Source organism: Sarcophilus harrisii, chromosome 2 (assembly GCF_902635505.1).
Source record: "Sarcophilus harrisii chromosome 2, mSarHar1.11, whole genome shotgun sequence".
NCBI lineage: Eukaryota > Metazoa > Chordata > Mammalia > Dasyuromorphia > Dasyuridae > Sarcophilus > Sarcophilus harrisii.
Genome location: NC_045427.1, coordinates 509,388,934 through 509,412,966, shown reverse-complemented (window position 1 = coordinate 509,412,966; position 24,033 = coordinate 509,388,934). Strand labels below are relative to the sequence as shown.

Here is a 24,033-nt window from a genome sequence, read left to right as displayed (position 1 = left end):
CAATGAAATTTGGCAAATAGATGTGACTCATTATAAATCTTTTGGTCGTCTGTCTTTTATTCATGTTGTGGTAGGCATTTTTTCAGGATTCACTTTTGCAATACCAGCAGCAAAAGAGACAGCCCAAGTGGTCACTGAATTCCTTATCCAAGCATTTGCAATTATGGGTGTGCCACAAGCAATAAAAACAGACAATGATCCTGCATATACTTCTAAATATTTTGCACACTTTTATGCACAGTATCAGATTTTACACACCACTGGCATACCTTTTAGTCCTCAAGGACAGGCAATAGTAGAGAGGAGAAACAGAGACATTAAGATGCTCCTCCAAAAACAAAAGGGGGAGCCACAGGTAACCCTAGAGAACTTCTAAATCTAGCTCTTTATACTATTAACTTCTTGATTTTTGCCAAAGATGCACTGGTTCCGGCAGACAGGTTTTATAACCCACCGGAAGGGTAGTGTCCACTGCAAGCAGCTCCACTATCTTTAGATAATCGCCAGGTGATGTGGAGAGACCCAGAAAGTGATGAATGAAAGGGACCAGATAGGTTAACTGCTTGGAGAAGAGGGTTTGCTTGTATCTCCACAGATGGAGAAGGAATCATATGGGTGCCAATGAGCCATATTCGCCCTGTCCATTGGAGAGATGGAGCAGACTCTTGAAACGAAGGAAAAGATCCAAGAAACATCGGGTGGTTCCATCGCTGACTTTGCCCACCATTGAAAGAGGCTGGCAGTTATGGCATTTGACTCATGGACATAGAAAATTGTTGGACTTCAAAACCCTCAGGAATCACTGAATTCTCTGAGATATGATGAGACTGTTGTAAGCCTTGAAAACCCTCAGGAATCATCGGATTCTCTGAGATACGATAAGACTGTTGTAGGACTTGAAAACCCTCAGGAATCATTGGATTTTCTGAGAAATAATAAGACTGTTGCAGGACTTCAAAATCTGATGGAATCACTGGATTCTCTAATACACAAAAAGACTGTTGCAGAACTTCAAAAACTTGCGGGGATCACTGGATTCCCTGACACATGAAGCAATAGACAATAAATTGGTTTTGGACTATCTTTTGGTTGCTGTAGAAGGTGTATGTGTGACTGTTGTTTACATACCCTCCTTCTAGGACTTCTGGAAATCTTTTACAACATCATATTGATTTATATTGTTTGTCATATTACTACTTGCATGTACAATTCATGTCTGTTACACTACATCGAGCCTGCACTGACTGTGGGGAGAGTCATCACTAATAGCCTCTGCATTATTGCTATATGCTTGTGTAATACCTCCCATGCTGATGGGTTTGTGTATACCTGTTTCTAATAAGACCCTTCAGCCCAGAAACCTGCTAGCAATACCCACTTCCCTTTGGTGCTTTTCATCTCCCTTCTTGAGAAGTCAGGGAGGGCATGACTCTGTGTTGTAAAACAAAACAAAACAGGAGATGTTAATGGGCTTGAAACTCTTGAGTCGATGCACTGAGGTCAGGACAGCCGAGCACTTAAGGTAACTACCCATTGGACAATACTCTATTAGCATATACTTGGAAAATGGCCCTTCCCACTATTCTGTGCTGGCTCAATAATTGGTGCATACAGAGGATTGTAGGAGGAACTAGGGGGTGGAGTAAGACTAGACCGGGTCACTTCTGGCCGGGAGATAAAGAAGGAAGTCTCGGAGATTCTGCTTCCATCCAATTCAATCCTACCTCTAAAGACCAAGAATGAAGACTAAGGACTTTTGCTTATCCTGACTCTGGCTGATTCTAAGGTATCCAGGGTGCTAACTTGGTCATCACAAAGAACAAAAGCAGAAACTTTTAAAAATACAGAAAAATTATAATATGAGAGACCCATATTGCTCAAGAAGTGAATTCAAAGTAAAAATACATGATGATAGGCTAGTGGATATTTCAGAATCCCGTGTTGAACAAAGTTATGCAGTCATTCTAAAATGATAGGAAGTTCTAAGAAAAAAAGAAAACTCATTTGCCAGGGAAATTCACAATCTTGAAAGACTTATATTATTAATGAAATGAAGAGACTTTTCTTATCACATCAAAAATAAAATAGTCTAAAACATTCCTCATACTCTCTGGGAAATTTTTTCCCAGTGGGGGCTCAGAGACAAAGATAGAAGATTTGAAAGAATTCTTTGGTGCAACTTTCTTTGTGTGTGACTGTCAACAGATCATTTAATCTCTTGGCTTCAGTATTCTCATCTATAAATTAAAAAGTATTGTAAGAGAATTATTTCTAAGGTCCCTTCTCACTTCTAAAATCCTATAACAAACACAGAGTACACTGTAATTGCTGCACTACACTGTACTTTTGAGAATACATTAAAGTCAGCTAATTGAGCAGTGTTGATAAGTTGATAAAAATGTCTAAATTATGTTTCTCAACAACGATGACCTTAGCCCTTTCAAGAGATCTCTTTTGCTGAATGCTGCTTCAATTAGCCAGATGAGCTGGTGCTAGTTCCTCCTTGGAGAGACTGCATGGTGGTTATCTTTGAATCTTCCTTTCCAGATTACCATTACTCTTTTAGCTACCTGATGATTGCCAGACATTCCTCTGGATTCACTGGAGGTAAAGGATTCCTGATGCCTACTGCTTACATTTTCAGATCAACTTTCCTGATTCTGACTCATTTCCTGTAATCATGTTTGCCAATTGTTTTGATTTTCCAAAGTATCTATTTCTCTTTTCCCACTTATCTTTCCCAGGATATACAGTTTGTTTTGCCTTGGCCTCTGTTAAGACTGCCAACTCATAGCCTGATCTGTATCTAAAGATTATTATCTAAGGCAGGTATTATTGTTAAGGGGACTGTTTGACAGTAGTCCAATCAGATTATAGCATCAAGACTCATCACTGAAGCTTATCAAAATAGGGAAAATGAAACACAAAGGATTTTTGTAACATCAATTTCAGAAACATGTCTTAATTGCCGAGTGCAGCAAGCCATAAAAAAGCAAAAAATTCATGGAACTTTCAGGGCATCTTCCTGTTAAACAATCACAAGAACTCTCTGGAGAGAATCTTTCTTGTGGGTGAAGAAGTATTTTCTGGGCACTGAAAAGCAAGTGAACAAAACTAAGATGACCCTAAGTGACAGGTAGGAAGATTGCATCCCAGTGGACAAAATCAATATCAAGCACTAACTATGCAATATTTCTTTTATATCAAGTATCAGAGTTAATAAGGGAGAGTCAAAACTGCAGTGACAAATCATTGGCAAATCATAAATCAAGCACAATATTTTCTGTGGTGCTAAAAAGTGAAAAGACAATAGAAAAAATGTTTTCCCCCTGGATAACAAAAAGAACCCTATTTAAATGAAAGCTGCTTCATTCATATTAATGTTCCAAAAACACAAGTTATTTTATACTTCCCAAGAATCACCTGTTTAAGTCCATATTTACTAAAAAGCAGTAATGACCCAAAGAGCAGGAAGATAAAGGGATTTTTTTTTCAAAACACCAAGTTTCAGAGGTACAGCTGCAATTAGCCCCTTAGATCCTCTGTCTTCAACCCATTATCATAAGATTCTATATATAATATGTAAATTGATGTCCCTGAGTAATCTCAAAGTTATTATTTATTATATTCTATTTAGGATGTCATGGAAAATGTATGATACATTTTAGAAAGACTTTCATGAAATCCAAGTTAAAAATTAAAAAGTTTTTACACATAAAGGTTAACTATTGGTATAGCTAAATCATCTTCAAGTCCTGTATAACTCAGATTTTACTATTCTTTGCCTCATATCCATTGTTGGAAGAGTTAATAAATGGAACTATTGGAAGGTCCATTGGAAAAACCACCAATTTAAGACTAAGAACTAGTGAAACTAGTTCTTAGTGAACTAGTGAAAAAGAATGAACAATTAAAGTTACAAATTTAGTACAGATCATCTGAAATTATCAAAATGTATCAGCTCTCACCTATTCTTCAATCAGCAACACTTTCTGAGTATCTATTTTCTATGAAACAATTTGACAGAAATTATGGGAAAACAAGGTCCCGGCTCCTGAATATTTTTAAAATTATTAGAAAGACAGAAAAAAACACATGGAAATAAATATGGCTATTTATACACACACATACACATCACTTGTGCATGGCTATATGTGCATGTATATGTGCCTATGTATATATACATGTATGCATATATTCATATACACACATAGAGATGATGTAGATGTAAATATATACCCACATATGCACATCTGTATATGTATATATATGGATATGGGTATAGAGAATATATATGTATATCATTTTATACCTTCTTGAAAACTTCATTAGGTTTTTATGTATTTTATTAAAGGATAGCTTGAAAGTCATTTAACTTATCTCCACTTCCATTCCCTTATATGTACAATGAGGAGAATAATAGTGTCTACCTGAATGGGTGGTTGTTTTTTCAAGAGAGTCATGAAGGATAGAGGAATGACCTGGAAGCTACTTCTGACAAATTCTAGCTGTGTGACCTCGGGCAACTCAATTAACCACTCACTGATCTAGGAAGTTAAAAAAGAGCATGAGCTGCAGAAAAAGTGCTGACCTTTCTTACTAAAAGGTATTTCCTCACTTCAAAGGTCCATCCCTGTCCCTTAGACTTGTAACTAGAATTGAAATGAAAACAGATGAACGAGAAGCATTTTAGAATCTAATTTTTAATAGTGTGATGGGTACATCTAGTTGGTACAGTAATAGACCAGGCAGGAGGACCTGAGTTTAAATCTAGTCTTAGATACTTGACATTTACTAGTTTGGTAACTCTGGAAAAAATCGTTTAACCCAATTGTCTCACACACCAAAAAAAAAGAATGTGATAAGTTAATGTTATAGATCATTCACTGCAAGTAAAAAATACCAGATAAGAGTTCCGAATCAGAGTCTCCATAGAGAGACAGACAGACAGGTAGATAAATAAGAATTCATATGGGACAGTAGCCAAAATGATTCCTATCTATTTAAAGGATTAACATAATAGGCAAAATCTTATAAATTAGATTTGAAAGAGATAAAAAAAGTCAACTTCTTTATCTTAGTAATACAGAAATTGAGACTCAGAAAGACTAACTGATTCATCCCAGAATCTGTAGATAGATGGTATCAAAGTCAGACAGAGCCAGGAACAAACTCTCCTGTTTTAGTTCATGGGAATAATTTTTTTCTTTCTTTCCTAAGCAATCATAGAGCAAAAAAAAGCTTGGTATTGTAAAGAGAAGCAAGCTAAAATCTACTAGGATACAGATTCTAAGCAAGAGAAATGCTGAAACTATAAGATAACTGTTCATCTCAAATGCCCAAGCAGTTGTTGACAAGAAAGTAGGTTTTAAAAAAAAAGGAAATTACAGGATTTTTTAAAAAAAAACTATTAAAAAAGACAAACAATGGGAAAATTAAGATTTTTTTTTAACAATTAGGGATTGCACCTAAATGAATTGCTTTGTTTTTCATATATCCCTAACTCCTAAATTATGCTTCATTTATTTATAAATGTAATATTTGCAGGGAGTCTACTCTTTATATCCTTTTATGCAACTCTGCAGATATGATATAATGGACAATAAATTTTGAGAAAGTCTGATGGTTCCTTTTTTCACACATTTATCAAAGAGGACATGTGTAGATTATAATGTAAGAGATTTTATATAATTTATCAAAGAGGACCTCAAAATAGATGTAGATTATACTCCAAGAGATTTTATGTAATTTGGAAAGGAAGGGATTGGATCCTAACAAGGTCTGATTCTTTTAATTTAAGTTCTTTACATTTTTTTTTCGTAAACAATTATTTATTGTTCTCTTCAGGTACCTTGAAGACTAGTCCTACAACACCCTTGAAATTCTGTCCACTCTAGCATGGTTCTCTTCTGTGTATCATTGTTCTAAACTAGATGTTCTTCCCATCCTAATTTTCTTTACTTCACTACTTCTACATTCAGTATACCAAGGAATATATGATATTGGAATCTATATATGGTAACAACACTGTTACTGACATAGAAAAGTGTTTATTGTTTTAAAAATCTTAGATGCTTTTTCATTTTCTAGAAATGGTTTTGTTCATTGTTTTCCTTCCACATTTGGTCTAAATGCCCTTGGAATGTTTTGACTTGGTCGAGTATCTCACTAAGCTTTTTACATATTTTTTGCACTCCACAGTTCTATGTTGAAGGGTTGTTTTTCTTTGTTGTTTTTTTGAGGCAGTATTGCTATCTGTAATTTTCCACAATCATCACATATCATATTTTTAAAATGGTTTATATTAAAACTAATCCTTTTTTTTTTTTAAGAAACTAATCTTACTTAATCTTACTTTTAGATATTCATTATTTGGCAAAGAACTCTAAATGCATCATGATTACAAATGATTCCTAGGTTCCTCTGATTTTCACACTCTTGTAACTGATCTACAGTGTTTAAACTTTCCAACAGAATAATGAATCTATGTCAATGTCTTCTTAATCCTTTCCCATTTTATCCATCTACAGCTTAAAAAAAAAAAAAAGATCAGATTAGAGCTATCTCATTTGTATACTATGTCTTCTTTTGAATTGGATTCTTTCTTCTGATTGGGTAATGATTTTGATCTCTGCCCTAACAATTAGATAGTCCACTAGAGAGAGATATTTGATTTTTTAAAAATAATACAAGATCAAAGATTCAACTGTTCTTATTTATTGGCTATAAAATGTCATTTAATTTATTAGAACAAAATGTTAACTAATTGTCTCCAATACTTATGCAAAAATCATATGAGCTTTTTTGAAATATTTAATGAGGAACAACTTTGTTAAATAAAACTCTCAATTTGTAAACAAGTAAAGTAGAAACAGGGAGTCATATGTTTTCCAAATGTATTTACCACTCTCATGGAGGATGGTGACTCCAGAGTTCAGATAAAAGGGAAATTTCCTTCAGATTGTGATATCATCAAGAATCTATCATCTATGAATGGCAATGGATATCCCCAAATCTCTCGAATGAGATCCTTAATCATTAAAAGAATTCAGCCTAATGTTCCTCACAAGAAAAACCAAGGAGATGAAGAATAACTATTGTATACATAATGATATACAACTGGAAAGACAACTCATACAGATGGTTGATCAAAAATTATCTTGGAAAGAAACAGTAGATGAACAGTGAACTGACTTCAAAATTGAAAAGGAGGAATGTGCTAAAACTAAATTAATTTGGAGGCATCATGTTATATTTTTAATGGCCCCAGCTTCTCCTTAAAACAAAAACTCAACTTTTCAACTGCAATATTCAAGTAATATCACCTTCCAAAGATGTTATATAGAAAGTCAGAGGTGGGAGAAAATGAAGTTGAGAAGGGAGATATGGGAGATAGCTAGTGCAAAGTCAGAGATGGCAGATAAAGTCATATTCAAGGAACTACAAGTAGGTCACAGAAACCAACTCAAACTTAAGAAGACTAAGAAGGGAAGAAGAAAGGTTGAGAAAGGTTTTAAATACCAAATAAAAGCCTTAGCTCCAAAGCAGTAAGCTGAAATTATTAGAAGTCTATCCTCCAAATAAGTGGACTGTTGTCATAATAGTTTCTATTTATCTTTAGTTGTTTTAAACTTAATTCTAAGGAGAAAACAGTCTATCCCTCCCATTCTCCCATACCTAAAAGAAGCCATAGTTAGATCATGAAGGTAGTACACTCCTCAAAGACTCTCCTAATTGCAGGCATATTATTTAAGAGGAAACAAACCATTTCTATAATAAGGATGCTTAAGCCTATAAAGTAAAAATAAAACAAAGTAAAAAAATAAAAAAGTAAAATAATTCAAGTAAAATCCTGGTAATAAACATTATATGATCCAAAGACTAATCCAGCTCATTTAAGGAAATTAATCATATTCTTTGCATGGGATTGATGCCACAGAAATTCTCAAGGACTGTCTAAGTTTTAGAAGCTCTTTGATCTGTGTTAGTGGAAACAATACTCGCTGTTCTCTGAAGTATGTAAGTATTCTACTGATTATCCACACCCCATAAGCCAGGTATGGAACAACGAATGGAAATCTAGTCTTAAAGCCAAAAACTTTGAGTTCATGTCTCAACTTTGATGCATACGTGTCAAACTCAAATAGAAACAAATCCCTCTACAAGCTACACATGACTTAGAAAACCACAGATTAATATGACCTATATTGCACTGTATTCTCTTTATTTTTGTTTTATATTTTCATCTAGTTCGTACTCTTTGGGCTGCATGTCACTAATTTTGGCATGTCTGACCTAGTCAACTCTCTCAGACTTTAAGTTACAGAAATTATGCTGACGGAAGCAGTTGTTTCCTTTCCTCTTATACCTAAAATCCCAACCCTATCTCCCTCCACTCACAGCATCTAATAATGCATTTAAACAATAAATGTTCAACAGATATTTACTAACTAATTAATGAATATAAGTGCTAAATAATAAGGAATAAATCAACCTAGGAAATTAAAGTGTTTATTAAATTATTAAAAAATAAAATTCAGTACTTCATAGATTCAGAGTTCTGGATTTTTTTAAGTACTTATTAATAATTTGTTCTTACTCAGAATATGAAATGCCAGGTAAGACATACTTTTGCCATCTGAGGACTATTCCTACTGAGGTGACAAGAAGGGACTGATTCTTTTGGCAGAAAGTCTTTGATGTAACTATGTTCCTCACCTCAATTAGGGCTCCCTTTTCCCCATCATCTGAGTGTTTTGCATTATCCAACTCATCATGCATTTCTGAGAGCTGGTCCTGGAGATCTCTGATCTCTGTCTGGTGCTGCTCCCGTTCCATCTTTACCTGAAACAACCTTATCAGGAAAAGAAAAATACCGTTAAACAAAAGTATAACAATCTTAAAGACCTAAAACATCACTATGTTCTCCTTGTTGCACTAAGTAAGAAGTTATCAAACCTGGAGCAATTACTTGACTTCTAGGGAATAGCAGCTATAGTCTTCTACTCCAAAAAGAAAAAAATAACCAAGCAATATTTCTTGATATTTTTTCCCAAAGAAGAAATGACAATTTTACCTGAATTATGATCTTTATTCAAGAAAAGAATGAATTATCGTTATTGCAAAGCCCAATTTTAACCGGACCTTCCTTCCTAGATACATGACTACATTCACAGTTTCCTTCCCTTTCCCCCCTTCTTCTCATTTTTGATATTTTCAAGACTCTTAAAGGCATCTTTTTCAGCTTTTCCTCAAGGAAACCTGAAGGCAGAAACCATGACTATGAAAATTATAGGATCAAAATATTTCAAGCAAGGGATTTTCCACGTTCTCCGCTCAACTTCCTTACTTGACAAATATAGAAACAGAAGCTGAGAACTTGAGTGACCTATCCTATGTCACACAGGTAAATGGACAAAAGACTTAGAATAAAAAAATAAAAACCAAATTTTCCTGGTCCTTCTACTCTGCTCTATGCTTCACTTCTTCTTGGGGGGTGTGTGTGTGTGTGTGTGTGTGTGTGTGTGTGTGTGTATACACACACATACATATACATACTGAACAATGCTGACTAAAAGGCCATGTCACATACTTCACTAGCCCTGAAGAAACTTTTATTAATGATAATGATTCTATTCCCCAGGATTTTCAATAGCTTCTCAATATGTACTACTTCCTTCTATATGTACTACTTCCTTCTATAAAATTTTTCCTTTGGATACATTCTAAAAATATCAGATATTGACATGTTGTTTTACCAATAAAATGATGGCTGAATTGATAAATAACATGAAACTTTTTTTAAGCTCTCACTTAAGTAAAAACTTAAGAGTAAAAACTAGTGATTACCATACCATTTTAGAAAAGATTCTCCCTTTTAGGCTTTGCAGTTAAAGCATAAGTTACTTTGCTCATAGAATTCAAAACAACCCATATTTTAAAAAAATACAAATGCTAACATGTCATAATTTTCTGTTAGCTATTATTATTGTTCATATGTTTAATCAAAGGCTCTATGAGTCTTTAGATATTTCTAAGAGCCAAGTGCCATGCATTAGAATATTAAATGGATGTGATCTGAACTTCAAGGTGTGAGAATGACATCCTCCCAACCATCCAGCCTCCCATTTCTAGATTTAGCACTGCACAACGAGAGTAAAAGGCTTAGAAACCCCTATACACCATACGTGAAACTAACTGAAGATACAGATTTGTCTATATATCTCCAGAAAAACTCAAATAGGATAGCACACTGGAGAGCTTACTCCTCCAGATTTTTCCGGAGCTCCATTTCACTGTCATCCAGACGTTTCTGTAGTGCTGAGGTCTCCTTCTCCTTTTCCTCCTGTTGGTTTCGAAGCTCCTCAAGCTTGGCTCTCATTCGATCTCGCTCTTCTTTGATGTTTTGTTGATTCTAATGTGAAACAAATATTAAATTTTGAAAAATGAGCAAGTATACAACTCCTTATACATTGATATCATCTAACAAAAAAACAGCTTTAAGGACTATCATTCCCTACATATTTCCTTCCCAACAATGCAAGTGAATTTACCACACAATTGAAGTAGATGCCTATAAAGAAATACAAATTAAATGAAGAATTAAATGAATGCCATGTCACATACTTCACTAGCCCTGAAGAAACTTTTATTAATGATAATGATTCTATTCCCTAGGATTTTCAATAGCTTCTCAATATGTACTACTTCCTTCTATAAAACTTTATGAATTAAATGAAATTAGAACTGGAACTATGACTTCATTATATGGGGAACTTCATAGGAAAAGAAATTCCTGCTGATACCAGCTGGCATCTTCTCTATAACTTATAGTTTTAAAGAATTATCCAGAGCTCTATCAAATAAGTGACCTACCCAGGATCACAATATGAATCCAAATCTTCCTGGTTCCAAGGTTGGCTTTCTATCCAATAAGCCACATTACCTCTTTAAATACTAATACTAAATAGTTAATAAGTAAAGCAAAATGGGCAAGCCAATCTTACTACATTTGAGAGTATGGGGAAACAAAAAATTTATTTTCCATTGACCATCACTCTCTTATTATTTGATTTTTTACTTATTTTAATTTTTGGAAGAGCCCTGGTATTTCAGTGATCTGGAGAACTCCAAAAAAAGGAAACTCATTCTAAGAATGCAGACTTGTAATCTTAGAATTAAGTGGGATTCTGAGAAGTTGAGTAACTTGCTCAAGGTCTTACCACCAGAATAAGTCAGAAATGGGATTTGAATTAAAAGTCTTCCTGACTCCAGGAAATGATTCTCTGGCCATCATACAATCTGCCTCACAAACTTCTATCCTCCATTACTAAACTGAAACTCTTTCCGTACTATTAGCTTATATTTTATCTTTTCTGTATATTTCCAGATTTAAATTTTTCATTTTTGCTTCCACACTTCCAAATAAAGTAGTAAATGCCATTTGTGCATACATGAAAGTCAGTCTCAGAAACTGTGCATAGGAACAAGCTAATGCTTTTTTTTTTTTTCTCTGACCAATTCAACCCTTCCTCAGAGGATTTATTCTTTATCTAAGACAGACCTAGAGGAGCAAATAGGATCTCATAAATCCTAGTAGTCAAAATTCTGAAAACTCCTTTGTTGAAGTGAACTTGGGTTAACTGACTGCAAAAAGTTATGCAGTAACTATGATTTCATGTCAAGCAATATAGTTATGACTTTTGAAAGCAACCATGATGAGGAAGGTGGGGGACACTGTGACATTATCTGTGAGGGGATACTCTTAGGATAGAAACTACCATGAATAAGTTGTGGAAATATACTCAACCCTTGGTCTTAGATAGTTGTGTGGAGAAAACTAAGAAAGTAAGTGACTTGCCCGTGATCACACAGCTAGTATGTCAGAAGCAGGACCATACTGCCTCTTATGTCTTCTTACTCCCATTTATAGTTGAGGAAATTTTAGAGACATTATGTGATTTGCCTATGTTTACATAGCCAAAAAATTGTTTCAGGGACAATTCTAATCCAGATCTTTCTGATTCCAAGACCAATACTTTTCTAAATTAAAAAGTTAGGTAATACATTTCAGTACATATCATGTGTCTTCAAAATTAACATTAAAAGAAAAATCATACCTTCACTTCTAGGTTGAGCTGTTTCTGAAGTTCTGAAACCTCCCTGTTTAGTTTATTTCTCTGTTCTAGTAACTCTCTGACTTCAGCTGAAGAATCAGAAACCTAAAATATGTAAAGAGATGTCAACTTCACACCCAGAGTATTTTTTCATCTTCATTTCTGACCCCTGCCTCTGCCCACCTTGTGACCCAACCCTAATATAATACAATTGAGCCACTGCTTTAAGAAAATATAGCACAAATCAATTTTGTAAAATTCTTCTTTGAGGATTCTTTCCCTCCATAAAGTTAGATCACCCAGATGCTAGGAAAAAAACATGATTGAAGTTGACTTTCAGAAAATGTTATCACTGACCAGTCTAACTCTGAATTACAACACAACTCTCTCCATATTTTTATCTCCAAAAAGAGTACTATAGATAGCACTCAAAAGTAATTGGATATAACCTCAAGGTGATTAGTGAACTACTCATATGCACTGGGGGATTGATGATGGTGTTGCAGACCCAAGAGGAACTATGGAGGCAGAGAACAAAGCAGTTTTGCAGAGGAATAGCACAGCTAGCATTGGTTTTGTTTTTTCAGTTTTCTGAAGCTGAATTGGCCAGTGGATTGTATGTGTTTTACTTGAAAGAGATATTTCATGGGCTAGGTCTGGGAATGTGAAAATTGATACCAAAACAGGGTTCTTAATAATCCCAGAAGAATTTAAACCATTTATTTTAATAACCCAAACTAAGAAAGAAAACTGCCCTATGCTTCCCTCATCAGTTTTAAGCAGGGAAACATTGCTCTATTTCCTGAATATCTATCTGCTATTTTGTAAAGTGGTCTCAGTCTGACTCACAAGAGTTAAAATAATACCAGGTCCAAAACAGTCTGAAGACTGTGGATGGGGAACAGAAGCTAACTGGCCACCAATTCTACTGATACAATCATTTATTAAGTACTTAGTACAAGAGAATATGAAGTTATAATAAATAAGAAACAGCACCTGCCCTCAAGAAACCTATATTTAACTGAGAAGATACTTCTAAGTCCCTTAAGTCTCTAGGATCCAGACTCTAGAAAGACTTTCAACTGTTTTGGGGAACCAGACCTGTGTTATCATTGGCGTAGGGAACTTCTGATCTCAGCTGCTATTCAATTCATAATCCTAGAGTTGTGTTGGTCACTGAAACTCTAAGTGGCCTTGCTAGTGTCACCAGGGCAGTATCTGTAACTGGTGAAACCTGAACCCAGTTTGTCCTAAGAGGGGACCTGTATTCCAGGATCTCCAGATATCTTCTCCTTTCTTTCCATGAAAGCATTCTCTATAGGAGATGAAATCGCAGACCTATTTCCTTTGGCATGAATTTTCTCAACCTCCAGTTTCCTACTACTCCCTCAAGCTTGGCTCTTAATTATCTCTCCTGATTTCAATGTAAACAATCTTATGATATGTACTAAGTGAATAATACCATGCATACTTTTGGAGATATAAAAGCAACTTAAAGCACAATTCTTGCCCTCAGGAAATTCATAATCTCATTGGAAAGAGAGAACAAAGTTAGGAGCAAAGTTAAATTAAAAAAGGATTCATGTCAACTCTGAGTTGGTCTTTGAAGCTCAGTTTGGACTTTAATAATAAAAAGGGCAGGGGGGTGGGTTTCTTGTGTTTTGGGAAGGGGGCAGTAGGAAAAAGCATAAGCAAAGACAAAAAGGCTGGTTTCATTTCCTTGATGGAGGAGTGAAAGAAGAAAGCTATAAAGGGCTATCTCATCTCCTGGATGAGACCAGCCAGACCCTATTGCTGAACAAGGATGAATAAATAAGGAAGGATTGATTACAAATGGCCTTGAAGGACTTTTAAGAACTATTTGGATTTAATCCTAAAGACAAGGGGAGGAATGTTTTGTTTGGAGGAAATAATTTGATGAAAGTAATACTTTAGAATAAGGCAGAGTGGTTCTGAAGATAAGAGTACCAGCTTTGAAGTTAGAGATTATTGTTGTTGTTCAGTTGTTTTCAATCATTTCCAGTTCTCTGTAGCCCCATTTGGGATTCTCTTGGCAAAGATACTGGAGTAACTGGTTATTTCCTTCTCCAACTCATTTTAGAGATGAGGAAACTGAGGTAAACAGGGTTAAGTGACTTGCTCAGTCATGCAGCTAGTAAGTGTCTGAGACAGATCTGAACTCAGAAAGATGAGTCTTCCTGACTACCAGCTTGGCTCTCTAGTCACTTCCCAGTCTACATTTAAATTTTGCCTGATACTTACTACTTGTGTAATTTTAGGCAAATAAGTCATACTCACTCTCCCTCAGTTTCCTCATCTGTAAAGGAAAAAAAAAAAAAAGGTTCAATGGCCTCTGAGACCTCTTTCATCTCCAGATTTATAAATCTATGATATGGCAGATTGGAATGCATAGTAAAGAGGCTGGGGTAGGAAAATCAATTAGGATATGATAGCAAAAAATTTGGCTTAAGGTAATCGGCTCAGGGCAGCAATAAAATTTAATTTGTTGCTCTGTCACATTCCTTCCTCCCAGTGTCTTTCTACCAGAGAAAGGGAAAGTTTTGCTTAGTTTCCCTCAACCTGAATAAACTGACATAGGGAGGTAGAGTTGGTTTCATTTGGTTTGGGGCTATTCGACAGGGCAAGAAAAGAATCCTCAACACAGATTACACTGTTCACCTATTCACCTGTTCTGTTTTTACATCCTAGTCTACTGGAATTCTGACACACCCCAACACCTTTCACCCAATGATGACTTCTAAACACCCTACACCTTTGGTTACTTCTATTAAGCAACATAACAACAGTTTGCAAAGGAAATAAAGTCTGGTCTCCCCAGATGCTGTGTAGTTATATGTACAACTTCATTAATCCTTACCCTCCCCAAGAGGGAATGCAACTATAGAGGGAATGGGGGGAAGCTGCCAAGCCCAGGAGGAGAGTTAAATGAGCTCTCCCCACCTCTTACGACAAAGGCCAATTCATCCTCTCCATAGTTAGTTTCTTCTCCTTCCCAACACAGACAGCCAAAACTTACAACTGTTCCAACCCTCTCTCAGTATTATCTCCACAATTATTCAGTGACCTGAAGACACAGGCCCTCCAGCTTTTTTCAGCTTTGGTATCTCATGCCAATGTAAACAAATAGACAAAATTTGACACACACCCCCTTCCTTCCCAAATCACATGATTATTAAGACTAACAGTCAGGCTGCAGCCTGAGTAATCAAAATTTTATATTTGGATTTTAGATGTGTTCATGCATGTGCTTACACTGGAGAAAGAAATAAAATCTGGAAATTTATCCATGAGATACAAGTGAGGTGATTTTGGTGATAGGAGGACAATAATGTTAAACAAAACAAAAAACAAACAAACAAACAAAAAAAAAAACACCTAGATTTTTCAAGGAAACTAAGTTTAGAAAGAATTTTGAATAAATGGGGGAACAAAGGATTCTCCCTCAGATATTTGTAGAGGGCACTCTGAGTCAGGAAAGAGAATTTAGACCAGAAAAATTCTTTGTATAGCTAATGAGGTTGAGGGGGGTGGCTTCTGAATGTACTATAGGGAAAGTCTATTTTTCCAAGGCAAATACCCAGAAGGGTGATAAAAACATTAAGTTGTAATGAAGAAAAAGAAGGGAGTCCTACTTGAGGGCTGTCCTGGGCTTGGTTTCATTATGGGTTCCCCTCAACTGCATTCTCTTAAATTCTCTCTTCTTTTTTGCATAGAGCCACAGAGTGCAGATTAAAATCTCTTATTTCAAACAATTTGCAAATCTTGAACTCCAGCAAAATGAAAATTTTTGAGAAGCTCCCTGGAGTACATGGGTTCAGAGAAATGAAGCTAGAAGGGCCTTCGGGAGCCATCTGGTCCAATTCCTTCACTTCATAAGTAAGCTGAGACTGAGGCAGTATGACTTCCCTAAATTCACTTGGAGACAATAAGCATGATGAGTTAGGATTTGACTGAAAGCTTTCTGACTCCAGCACCAAAGCTTATTCTACTGTTTCAAGCTAAATCAGAAACAGAAAGGGACCTGATTTTTTTTTTTCTCTCTGACTAAAAACCTGACATGAACTTAAGGATCTCTAAGAGTTTCCAGCACTTTAATTCATTAAGCTTTGCAATATTAACATCACTGATAGCTATATTAAATCAGAGCTCACAACTCAGAAAGTTTCAAGAGTTCTTAAAGAAAAAATTGATCAGTAGCTAAGTTGAAGATACACACACAGAGAGAGAAGGTGACATAAAACGGAAAGATACAAATATTTCAAGTGACAGAATCAAGATTCAAAAAGATCTCCAAAAGGGTAAATTAATGGCCCAGATTTATAAGAGTAAATAGGGATAAAAGGATTGAAGACTATAACCTCCATGAGGGCACAAATTGTACCTTACCTGAATTTTTTCTATCCCCAGTGTCTAATACAGTTTTCTATCCACAGTATGGATAAAACTTGCTGAATTAAAAAAATGAATGTAAAATTCTGTAAATAGATTTTTTAAAATTAAGCACACAAGTAAAAAAATGGAGATGAGTTACTATGTCCTATGGAAACAAAAGATTTTTTAAGGATGTCATGAACTACTTTGAATCAATCAACAAACATTTATTAAGTACCTACTAATACTTCTATTTCAATTCACCTATCTTCCATATTAACTCAATTGAATATCCATCCCAATAGTATGACATGGTATCCAGTGTAATAGAGTCAGGCTATAAGAATATCCAATAACAACTTTGGAGTCTATTGGCAAAGTGGGATGCATCTAGGGGAAAATCACTGGCAAAGGGTTTCAAAATCATAATAAATGAGGAACTGTTGAAAGAAATTATTTAGTTGGAAGATGGGAAGAGTTAGAATAATTATCTTAAAAGAAGCAAAGGGCTCTTAGATGGACGAAGGATTAAACTCTTGTAGCTACCCAGAGAGATTCATACCAGTGAGTGAAAATTACAGGGATTTAAGGTTTAGCTTCAATATAAAAAAAGACCTGTCAAACAAAATTGTTTAATAACGGAATGAACTTCTTCATGAGGTAGTGATTTCTTTATCCCTCCAAATATTCTGGGAAAAGCCAAACGATTTTTCCCCCTTTGGTTATGCAGTGAGAAGAAATTAATAGATCAGGATGGGGAGCTGGCCAAACAATCTCTAAAGCACTTTATTCTGCTTGCACCGATTAATAAAATGGTAGCCTGAAGAAAAGTATATTTTTCAACTCTCCAATTAATATTCTATATTTGATGTAAAAATTCCAATTTACTCGATTGTTTCCTTGTGCACTTCCAGCTGCTCGAGACTTTAAAGTCTGAATCTTCTCAAAGACCAGGTTTACTTTTCTCTTAGTAGCATCATCATTTTCAGAGCTCCTAAAAAATAGAGACAGTATAAATAAACTTTGTGAAACATCATCAATTAATTTTAAATGGAGCTAAATCCATGCTTTAGGAGAATAAGAGTTTATGAGTTTATAATCTGCCCTCAGATATTTACTAGTCACATGACCCTTGGAAAGTTGCTTAAACTTGTTAGAGTTCAGTTTCCTCATCTGTAAAATGAGCTAGAGAAGGAAATGACAAACCACTCCAATACCTCTACCACGAAAACCCCAAATGGAGTCATGAAGAATTGGACGCAACTGCAAAAGGAATAAATAAAGAACCTGTGAGGAATTCCCAGACTCAATGCATCTGATCTCAGCTTTTCATAGTAGCTAAGTAACAGGCAATTTTGCCTAACATAGGGACTAAGGATGCTTGCCCTGAATTGCAAAGTCTGTAAGTCACAAAGCCATCTGACTTCAAGTCCACCATTCTTATTCATGAAGTCTCGCTCTTTAGTCTATGAGTCTTAATACTATACTTAAAAGGAAATGTAAGATAATCTGGTACAATATGGCCATAAACCAATCTTTGTAAAATGTAACATGAAGCTATAGATTTTGATAAATTTATTGATATAGATATGGTTTTTTAAAGTGTCTGAATTGTCAGGGTGTTTGTTTTTAATTTGTTGTATCTATGACAGCTCAATTTGGAAGATATGTCTTTTTTTAATTGGCAGAGGAGTTGCACCCAAAGTTAAAGAATAGTCTTTTTTTTTAATTTCTTTTTTTTAGAATAGCTTTTTATTTTTCCAAATATATGCAAGGATAGTTTTCCACACTGACCTTTGCAAAACCTTGTATCCCAATTATTTCTCCCTCTCTCATCTTCTTTCCTTCCCTAAACAGCATATATCCAAATATAAGTTAAACATATGTAATTCTTCTAAACATATTTCTATATTCGTCATGCTGCACAAGAAAATTCAGATCAAAAGGGAAAAAAACAAGAGGAAGAAAACAAGGAAACAAAGAACAACAACCAAAAAGATGAAAATACTATGCTTTGATTCATATTCACTCTCCATGGTTCTCTCTCTGGATGAGGATGGCATTTTCCATCAAGTCCATTGGAAATTCTGAAGAATATTCTTTAGTGAAAATTTGTCATATTAGTCTTTAGTTCAAATGGTTCATACATTTTCCCTAACAGAAAAGTTCATTTGCACTTGGAGTTATCTACTGACTCTGACTAAGTATTTTGGAGAACAATTAATTACATGGCATAGAGAGACAATTGTAGAAGAGGAAAGGCGGGATTTGAACTCTGCTAATGACAGCCCATAGGACCACTTCTCAGGCAAGCTGCTTATAGCTTCAGGCCTTCAATCAACCAGCAAGCATTTATTAAGCATCTATTAAATATTAGGCATTGTGCTGGGCTAAGTACTGAGATTAAAAACTAAAGTTCCTCATTTGTCGAATGACAGAATTTTACTAGCTGTTCTCTAAGATCCCTCCAAATTCTATGTTCTGTCGTTAAGCTATGTAGAATAGCTTTTTAGCAAACCTGAGAAAGAATAAGAGAAGGAAAGAATTAACAAATGTCTTGGCTACACTTACATAGCTAAAGTTGCTTATTACAGTATGAAACCTGATAACTGACATTTAACTTTTTGAATCAAGATTCAAAAAATGATAATGCTAACTTTAATTTTATGTAGAATAGGTACCTAGCAAACAAGCTTATAAATTATATATTTGCATTTGAAATAATGGTTCTGCTATGCTTTTTTTAATTAAAAAATATTCATTTTAGGTAGAGGAAACTCCTACAGAAAATTTAAACATTGTTAGCTTTTTAATTATATTACTTTTATACAGTATCCATCCTATGTCATCTTCATGGCTGAAAGACATGAAAATATATTCCAAACCATTCTGACAACCAAATTAACACTGCACATCAAAAATTACATGGCTTATAACATTTAAATAAATGAAAGAACTTACCCTTCTTTGAGATAATTGTAAAGGATCTGTTTAGCTGTCTCCTCATTTGTCTGTTGAGCAAGTTCTTGCTGGCCTTTTAACAAGTCAGGTGTGGCCTAAAACATAACATTGGTTGTTACATGATCATAGGTAAGTTTACCAAAAGAAAGTGTGTTCTTAATAAATGCCTCAAAATTGCAATTTCTATTATGTTTCATGAAGGATCTCTTCATTATGACCATCATTTTCTCCCTCATGCATTCCCTTCCCCTACACTGAAGCAATTACTCCATATTTTTTCCCTCTGTTTTCTCTATTTTTAATATTCTGTTTTCTTATTTTAGTAACCGAAGTCATAAATGCTCTTCCTGAACTCACTCTTTCTTAATTAAAAACAATTTGCTTCACTTAAAGAGGTGAAGACTTAACAGTGCCATTTTCCTCAGTCCTTCTTCTTCTTCAGATCCTTAGATTTGTTAAAATATATCCAATACCCCAAAATTTTAATGTAGTAATTGTAGAACATTGTAGAACAATTGGCAAAGAGGAATCTGAATGGGGACAATGATATTGAAATGTCTAAAAATCAAAAATAATCTGAATGAAAGGAAAGCAAATTTGTTCATCTAATCTTGCATTGCTTACTTAGGCAATAGAAGGTGGGTGCTAAGAGAGGGGAAATGGCCTTAGATACCCAAATAATAAAGTTAAATTTGGGGGGAAATAGAAGTACAACTTTGCAAAGAGTAATAAACATGGAAATCATAATATAACACTCTAAAAATATAAATGACTTCAAAAAGGACTCAAATGACATAAGAGCAATGACATTATAAGAAGCTAGAATATACCTAATTTTTAAGAAGGATATCAAAGAGAACAATTATCTGAGCAAGTATGGTATTTCCTATAGCTATGTTCCTGTGTTAAAAGTCCACCTTAGAAAACATTATATCTAATGAATGGATTACCTCATCATATGTGGATAAATATGGGATGGCATTTTCCAAAGAAATAACAATTACTAGACTTTAAGCTGCATGAGGACAAAGACCCATGTGTCTATCTCCAACAGTGTCTTGTGTAATGTTTTATAGACAGAAGGCACTTAACTAAAATTTCATCATATTTTTAACTGAATTGCAATTTCACTATTAGTGGTAATATTAATTTTGTTAATATTAAATAAAACAATAATCTTTATATTGCTTTAAAGTTGACAAAACATTTTTTTCATTACAATCCAGTGAAAAGATTTAGAACTACCTTTGTTTTACATATGATAAAACCAAATTTCAGACAAGGTAAGTGACTTTTCTAAGTCACAGAGAGAGGACTACTGACTTCATATTCAATGCTTTTTTACTACAGCATGGATCCTCATGTTTCAGACTAAAAACCACTGGTGACAAAACCCTCCCCTAAGTAGTATTGCAGGACTGCAGATACATAGACAACTATGTGATCCAATAGATACAATGTTGGTATCAAGAAGGGAGTTTGAATTCTATTTCTGACATGAGTTTTGAGTTCTTGGGCAAATCACTTCATCTATTTCAGACTGTTTCTTCATATCTATAAATGAAAAATTAGACTTCATGGCTTTATGGTCCCTTTCAGCTCAAAATCTATGATCCTAAAAAATGTGATGGCTTTGTCAGTTAACTATTTTTCTTTGTTGCAAGAGAGAACTAAATGCATATGAGAAAGGCAGGTAATGTTGGGTGAGAAGTGATATAAAAAGTCATCAGTTTTCTTAAAGGCTAAAAAAAAACACCTCTCACTGATATTGATAAAAATACAAATCCAAGTTAATTCTGGAACTCCAGATTGGATCAAACTCTAAGTCTTGAAAGAGAGAGGGCAATTATAGAACCCAAAGTAAGAAAAGTACAGGGTAGAATAAGTAATTAGCAAATTTTTAAAAGATTTTTAATTTATCTGTCATTGTCTAGGAATATCTGAAAGCTTCTTTTTTTAACCTTCAGAAAGGTACTGTCAGTCTTCAACTTAGGAAAACTATACGAAATGCATTTATTTTTTAGTTTTATCACACTTTGGAACTTTCTCCATCTGTTTAGTGCAATGCTTGGACTAGATAACCTATAATGTCCCTTCTTGCTCTAACATGCTATAACTCCAAGTTACCCAAAAGCAACTTTGGATTTACATACTTTCCTAGTGTCTGTCTAAGTTTCTTTAACAAATACTTACAATAGTCTGTAACTTAATTTCCCTGACCCCTCCCCCTATCCCACCATGCCCCAGCTTCAAAAATTAAGATAATATTAGTATCTACTTCACAAAATAGTTGTACAAATAAAATATTTATAAAATGCTTTGCGAACCTCAAAGTGCTACATAAGTATTATTATTACATGCTATCTAAAACAAACAAACAAAAAACAAATGTCATGTCTTATAGTTTTCTCAAATACTAGGAAAGTTTTAGGGGAAAATGTCATCCTCCCCCACCCAGGATGGATTTATCTCTCTCATCAAAAACCAGGCTTCTTGGAAAAGGTTCTGTCATACTTGGTAATGGGATTATTAGATTGAAGAGTTTAATTCAATTTGTCTGAAAAATGCCAGCTTCCAAAGCTTTCCAATCTGCAATATCCTGAACCACAGCATTTACCTGTGCTATGTTTGCTTTTTTTTTAATTTAATAATATTTTATTTTTACAATTACGTGTAAAGATAGTTTTTGTAAGATTAAATTCTAAAAGTAATCTATATGGTGAGTACCTAAATAAAAAGCAGAGAAATTCAAAATGAAAATACAACAAAGCTGAGGGTATAAGTTTGAAGGTGTGATGGTTTTTTACTTTGGGGGGCCTTTTTTGCCGAGGAAACATAAACCTCATTAGCACATAACAGAAATAGCAATAAAGCTTTTTTCTAAGATAAAGACAGACCTTTGGGATCTTAAAGAAAAAACTAAGTGGCAATATATACTCTATGAGCATTGGAGAACTCTCTAGTAAAAGAAGCCCACACAGTAACAATAATTGATGGATTCCCTTCCTGAAGTTTCAAAGAAACCTTTGAAATGGTTCAAGAGCTAACCACTTACTTAGCACGTACATTCTGAAGCATAACTGCTAGTCTTCAAAATCTTCTCTTGTTTAAGGAAATACTTATTTTCTTACCATATTCAACAGATTCCTGCAATCTGAACAACCTAACTGGTTCATGAGCATCTCCTGGATCAAGATTTGGCTGAGCTCAGTGGGAATTGGGGAAAGGAAAAGACAAAGACAGACAAGTGGATGGAAAGGGCAAAGTAAAAATGCATCCTCCACATTTGTCCTGTCCCTTCCCCCTTAAGGATTAAATCACTGGGGGCAGCTAGGTGTGTCAGTGGATAGAGCACTAATACTTCTGAAGTCAGGAGGACCTGAGTTCAAATCTGGCCTCAAACACTTAATACTTCCTAGCTGTGTGACCCTGGGCAAGTCACTTAACCCCAATTGCCTCATGTAAAAAAAAAAAAAAAAAAAAGATTAAATCACTGTAAGATTATATACCTCTGTATGTTTCCCATTTGAAAAATAATGATTACCATACATTTTCACAAAAATAGATAACAGGAAAGATAACCATTACAGTCATGTAGCTGGGTATGTGTTTGTGTGTGTATATATGTATATTAAAAATGTTTCTATATGTATGTGTGTGTGTATAAATATATATAACAACCATTCTCTGAATGAATCTGGGAAACTATCCTAATTAGCTAGCCCATATGTGCCTACATATATAAAATCCTAAAATAAAAAAAAAAAAAAATCAGTGATATGTAATTAATGATTAATATAAGGAGATGGCACTATGATTTGAACTATGGTAATATAAGAGAATTATTAAGATAGATTTTGGTTCCTCCCTTCCCCATTAATATCTGTTTTATCCTCCATTAGAATTTCCCAAGAAATGAAGGTAACCCTGGGTTCTCAAAAATTACAACAGAAGAGGGTGAGCTCTGGCAGTTCTGATCAAGTTGGTAAAGCTTTGGACATAGGTCTGGTTATGATCTGTATTATCTGCCATCTGAAAGACTAATTAAATTCAAAGAAACTCATCTTCTGCTTAGCTTCACGGTAATGAATTTTTAGCCATAGAAACTGTCAAAGACTAGTTAACCACAGAAAAGGGTCACAATCTGTATCCATGAACATCAACAAAAATCATAAGATCTTGAAATAATTTAGATATTGGGACAGCTAGGTGGCGCAGTGGACAGAGCACCAGCCCTGAAGTCAGGAAAACCTGAGTTCAAATCTGGCCTAGGACACTTAACATTTCCTAGCTGTGTGACCCTGAGCAAGTCTCTTAAACTCAATTGCCTCTGCCAAAAAAAAAAATTAGATATTATTTATCCCTGATCTACATATGATCATGCATTTCAACCATTATTTTTATGTGTAATATGGGTAGTGCTGATTATGGGATTATATTTCTGAATATATTTCAAATGGGGCTAATATTTTTTATGTCAAAATATGCTTAATTTTATACATATTTTATTGACTCCCCTTTCCCATAAAAGATCATAGGGGCACAATAGAATTAGAAGGGATTT

At 34.6% G+C, this 24,033-nt stretch overlaps 1 protein-coding gene across 1 annotated transcript in view; it reads right to left on the bottom strand.

Annotated features, from left to right (window-relative positions):
• CGNL1 (cingulin like 1) overlaps positions 1-24,033 on the bottom strand; it is a 201,046-nt gene that overhangs the window by 114,020 nt on the left and 62,993 nt on the right. The window contains exons 3-7 of the mRNA XM_003755724.4: positions 19,470-19,564; positions 17,397-17,502; positions 12,120-12,221; positions 10,266-10,414; positions 8,719-8,854 (exon numbers count right to left, since the gene is read on the bottom strand). Of these exons, the coding sequence (XP_003755772.1) occupies positions 8,719-8,854; positions 10,266-10,414; positions 12,120-12,221; positions 17,397-17,502; positions 19,470-19,564 (588 nt within the window). The remainder of the gene's footprint in view (positions 1-8,718; positions 8,855-10,265; positions 10,415-12,119; positions 12,222-17,396; positions 17,503-19,469; positions 19,565-24,033) is intronic.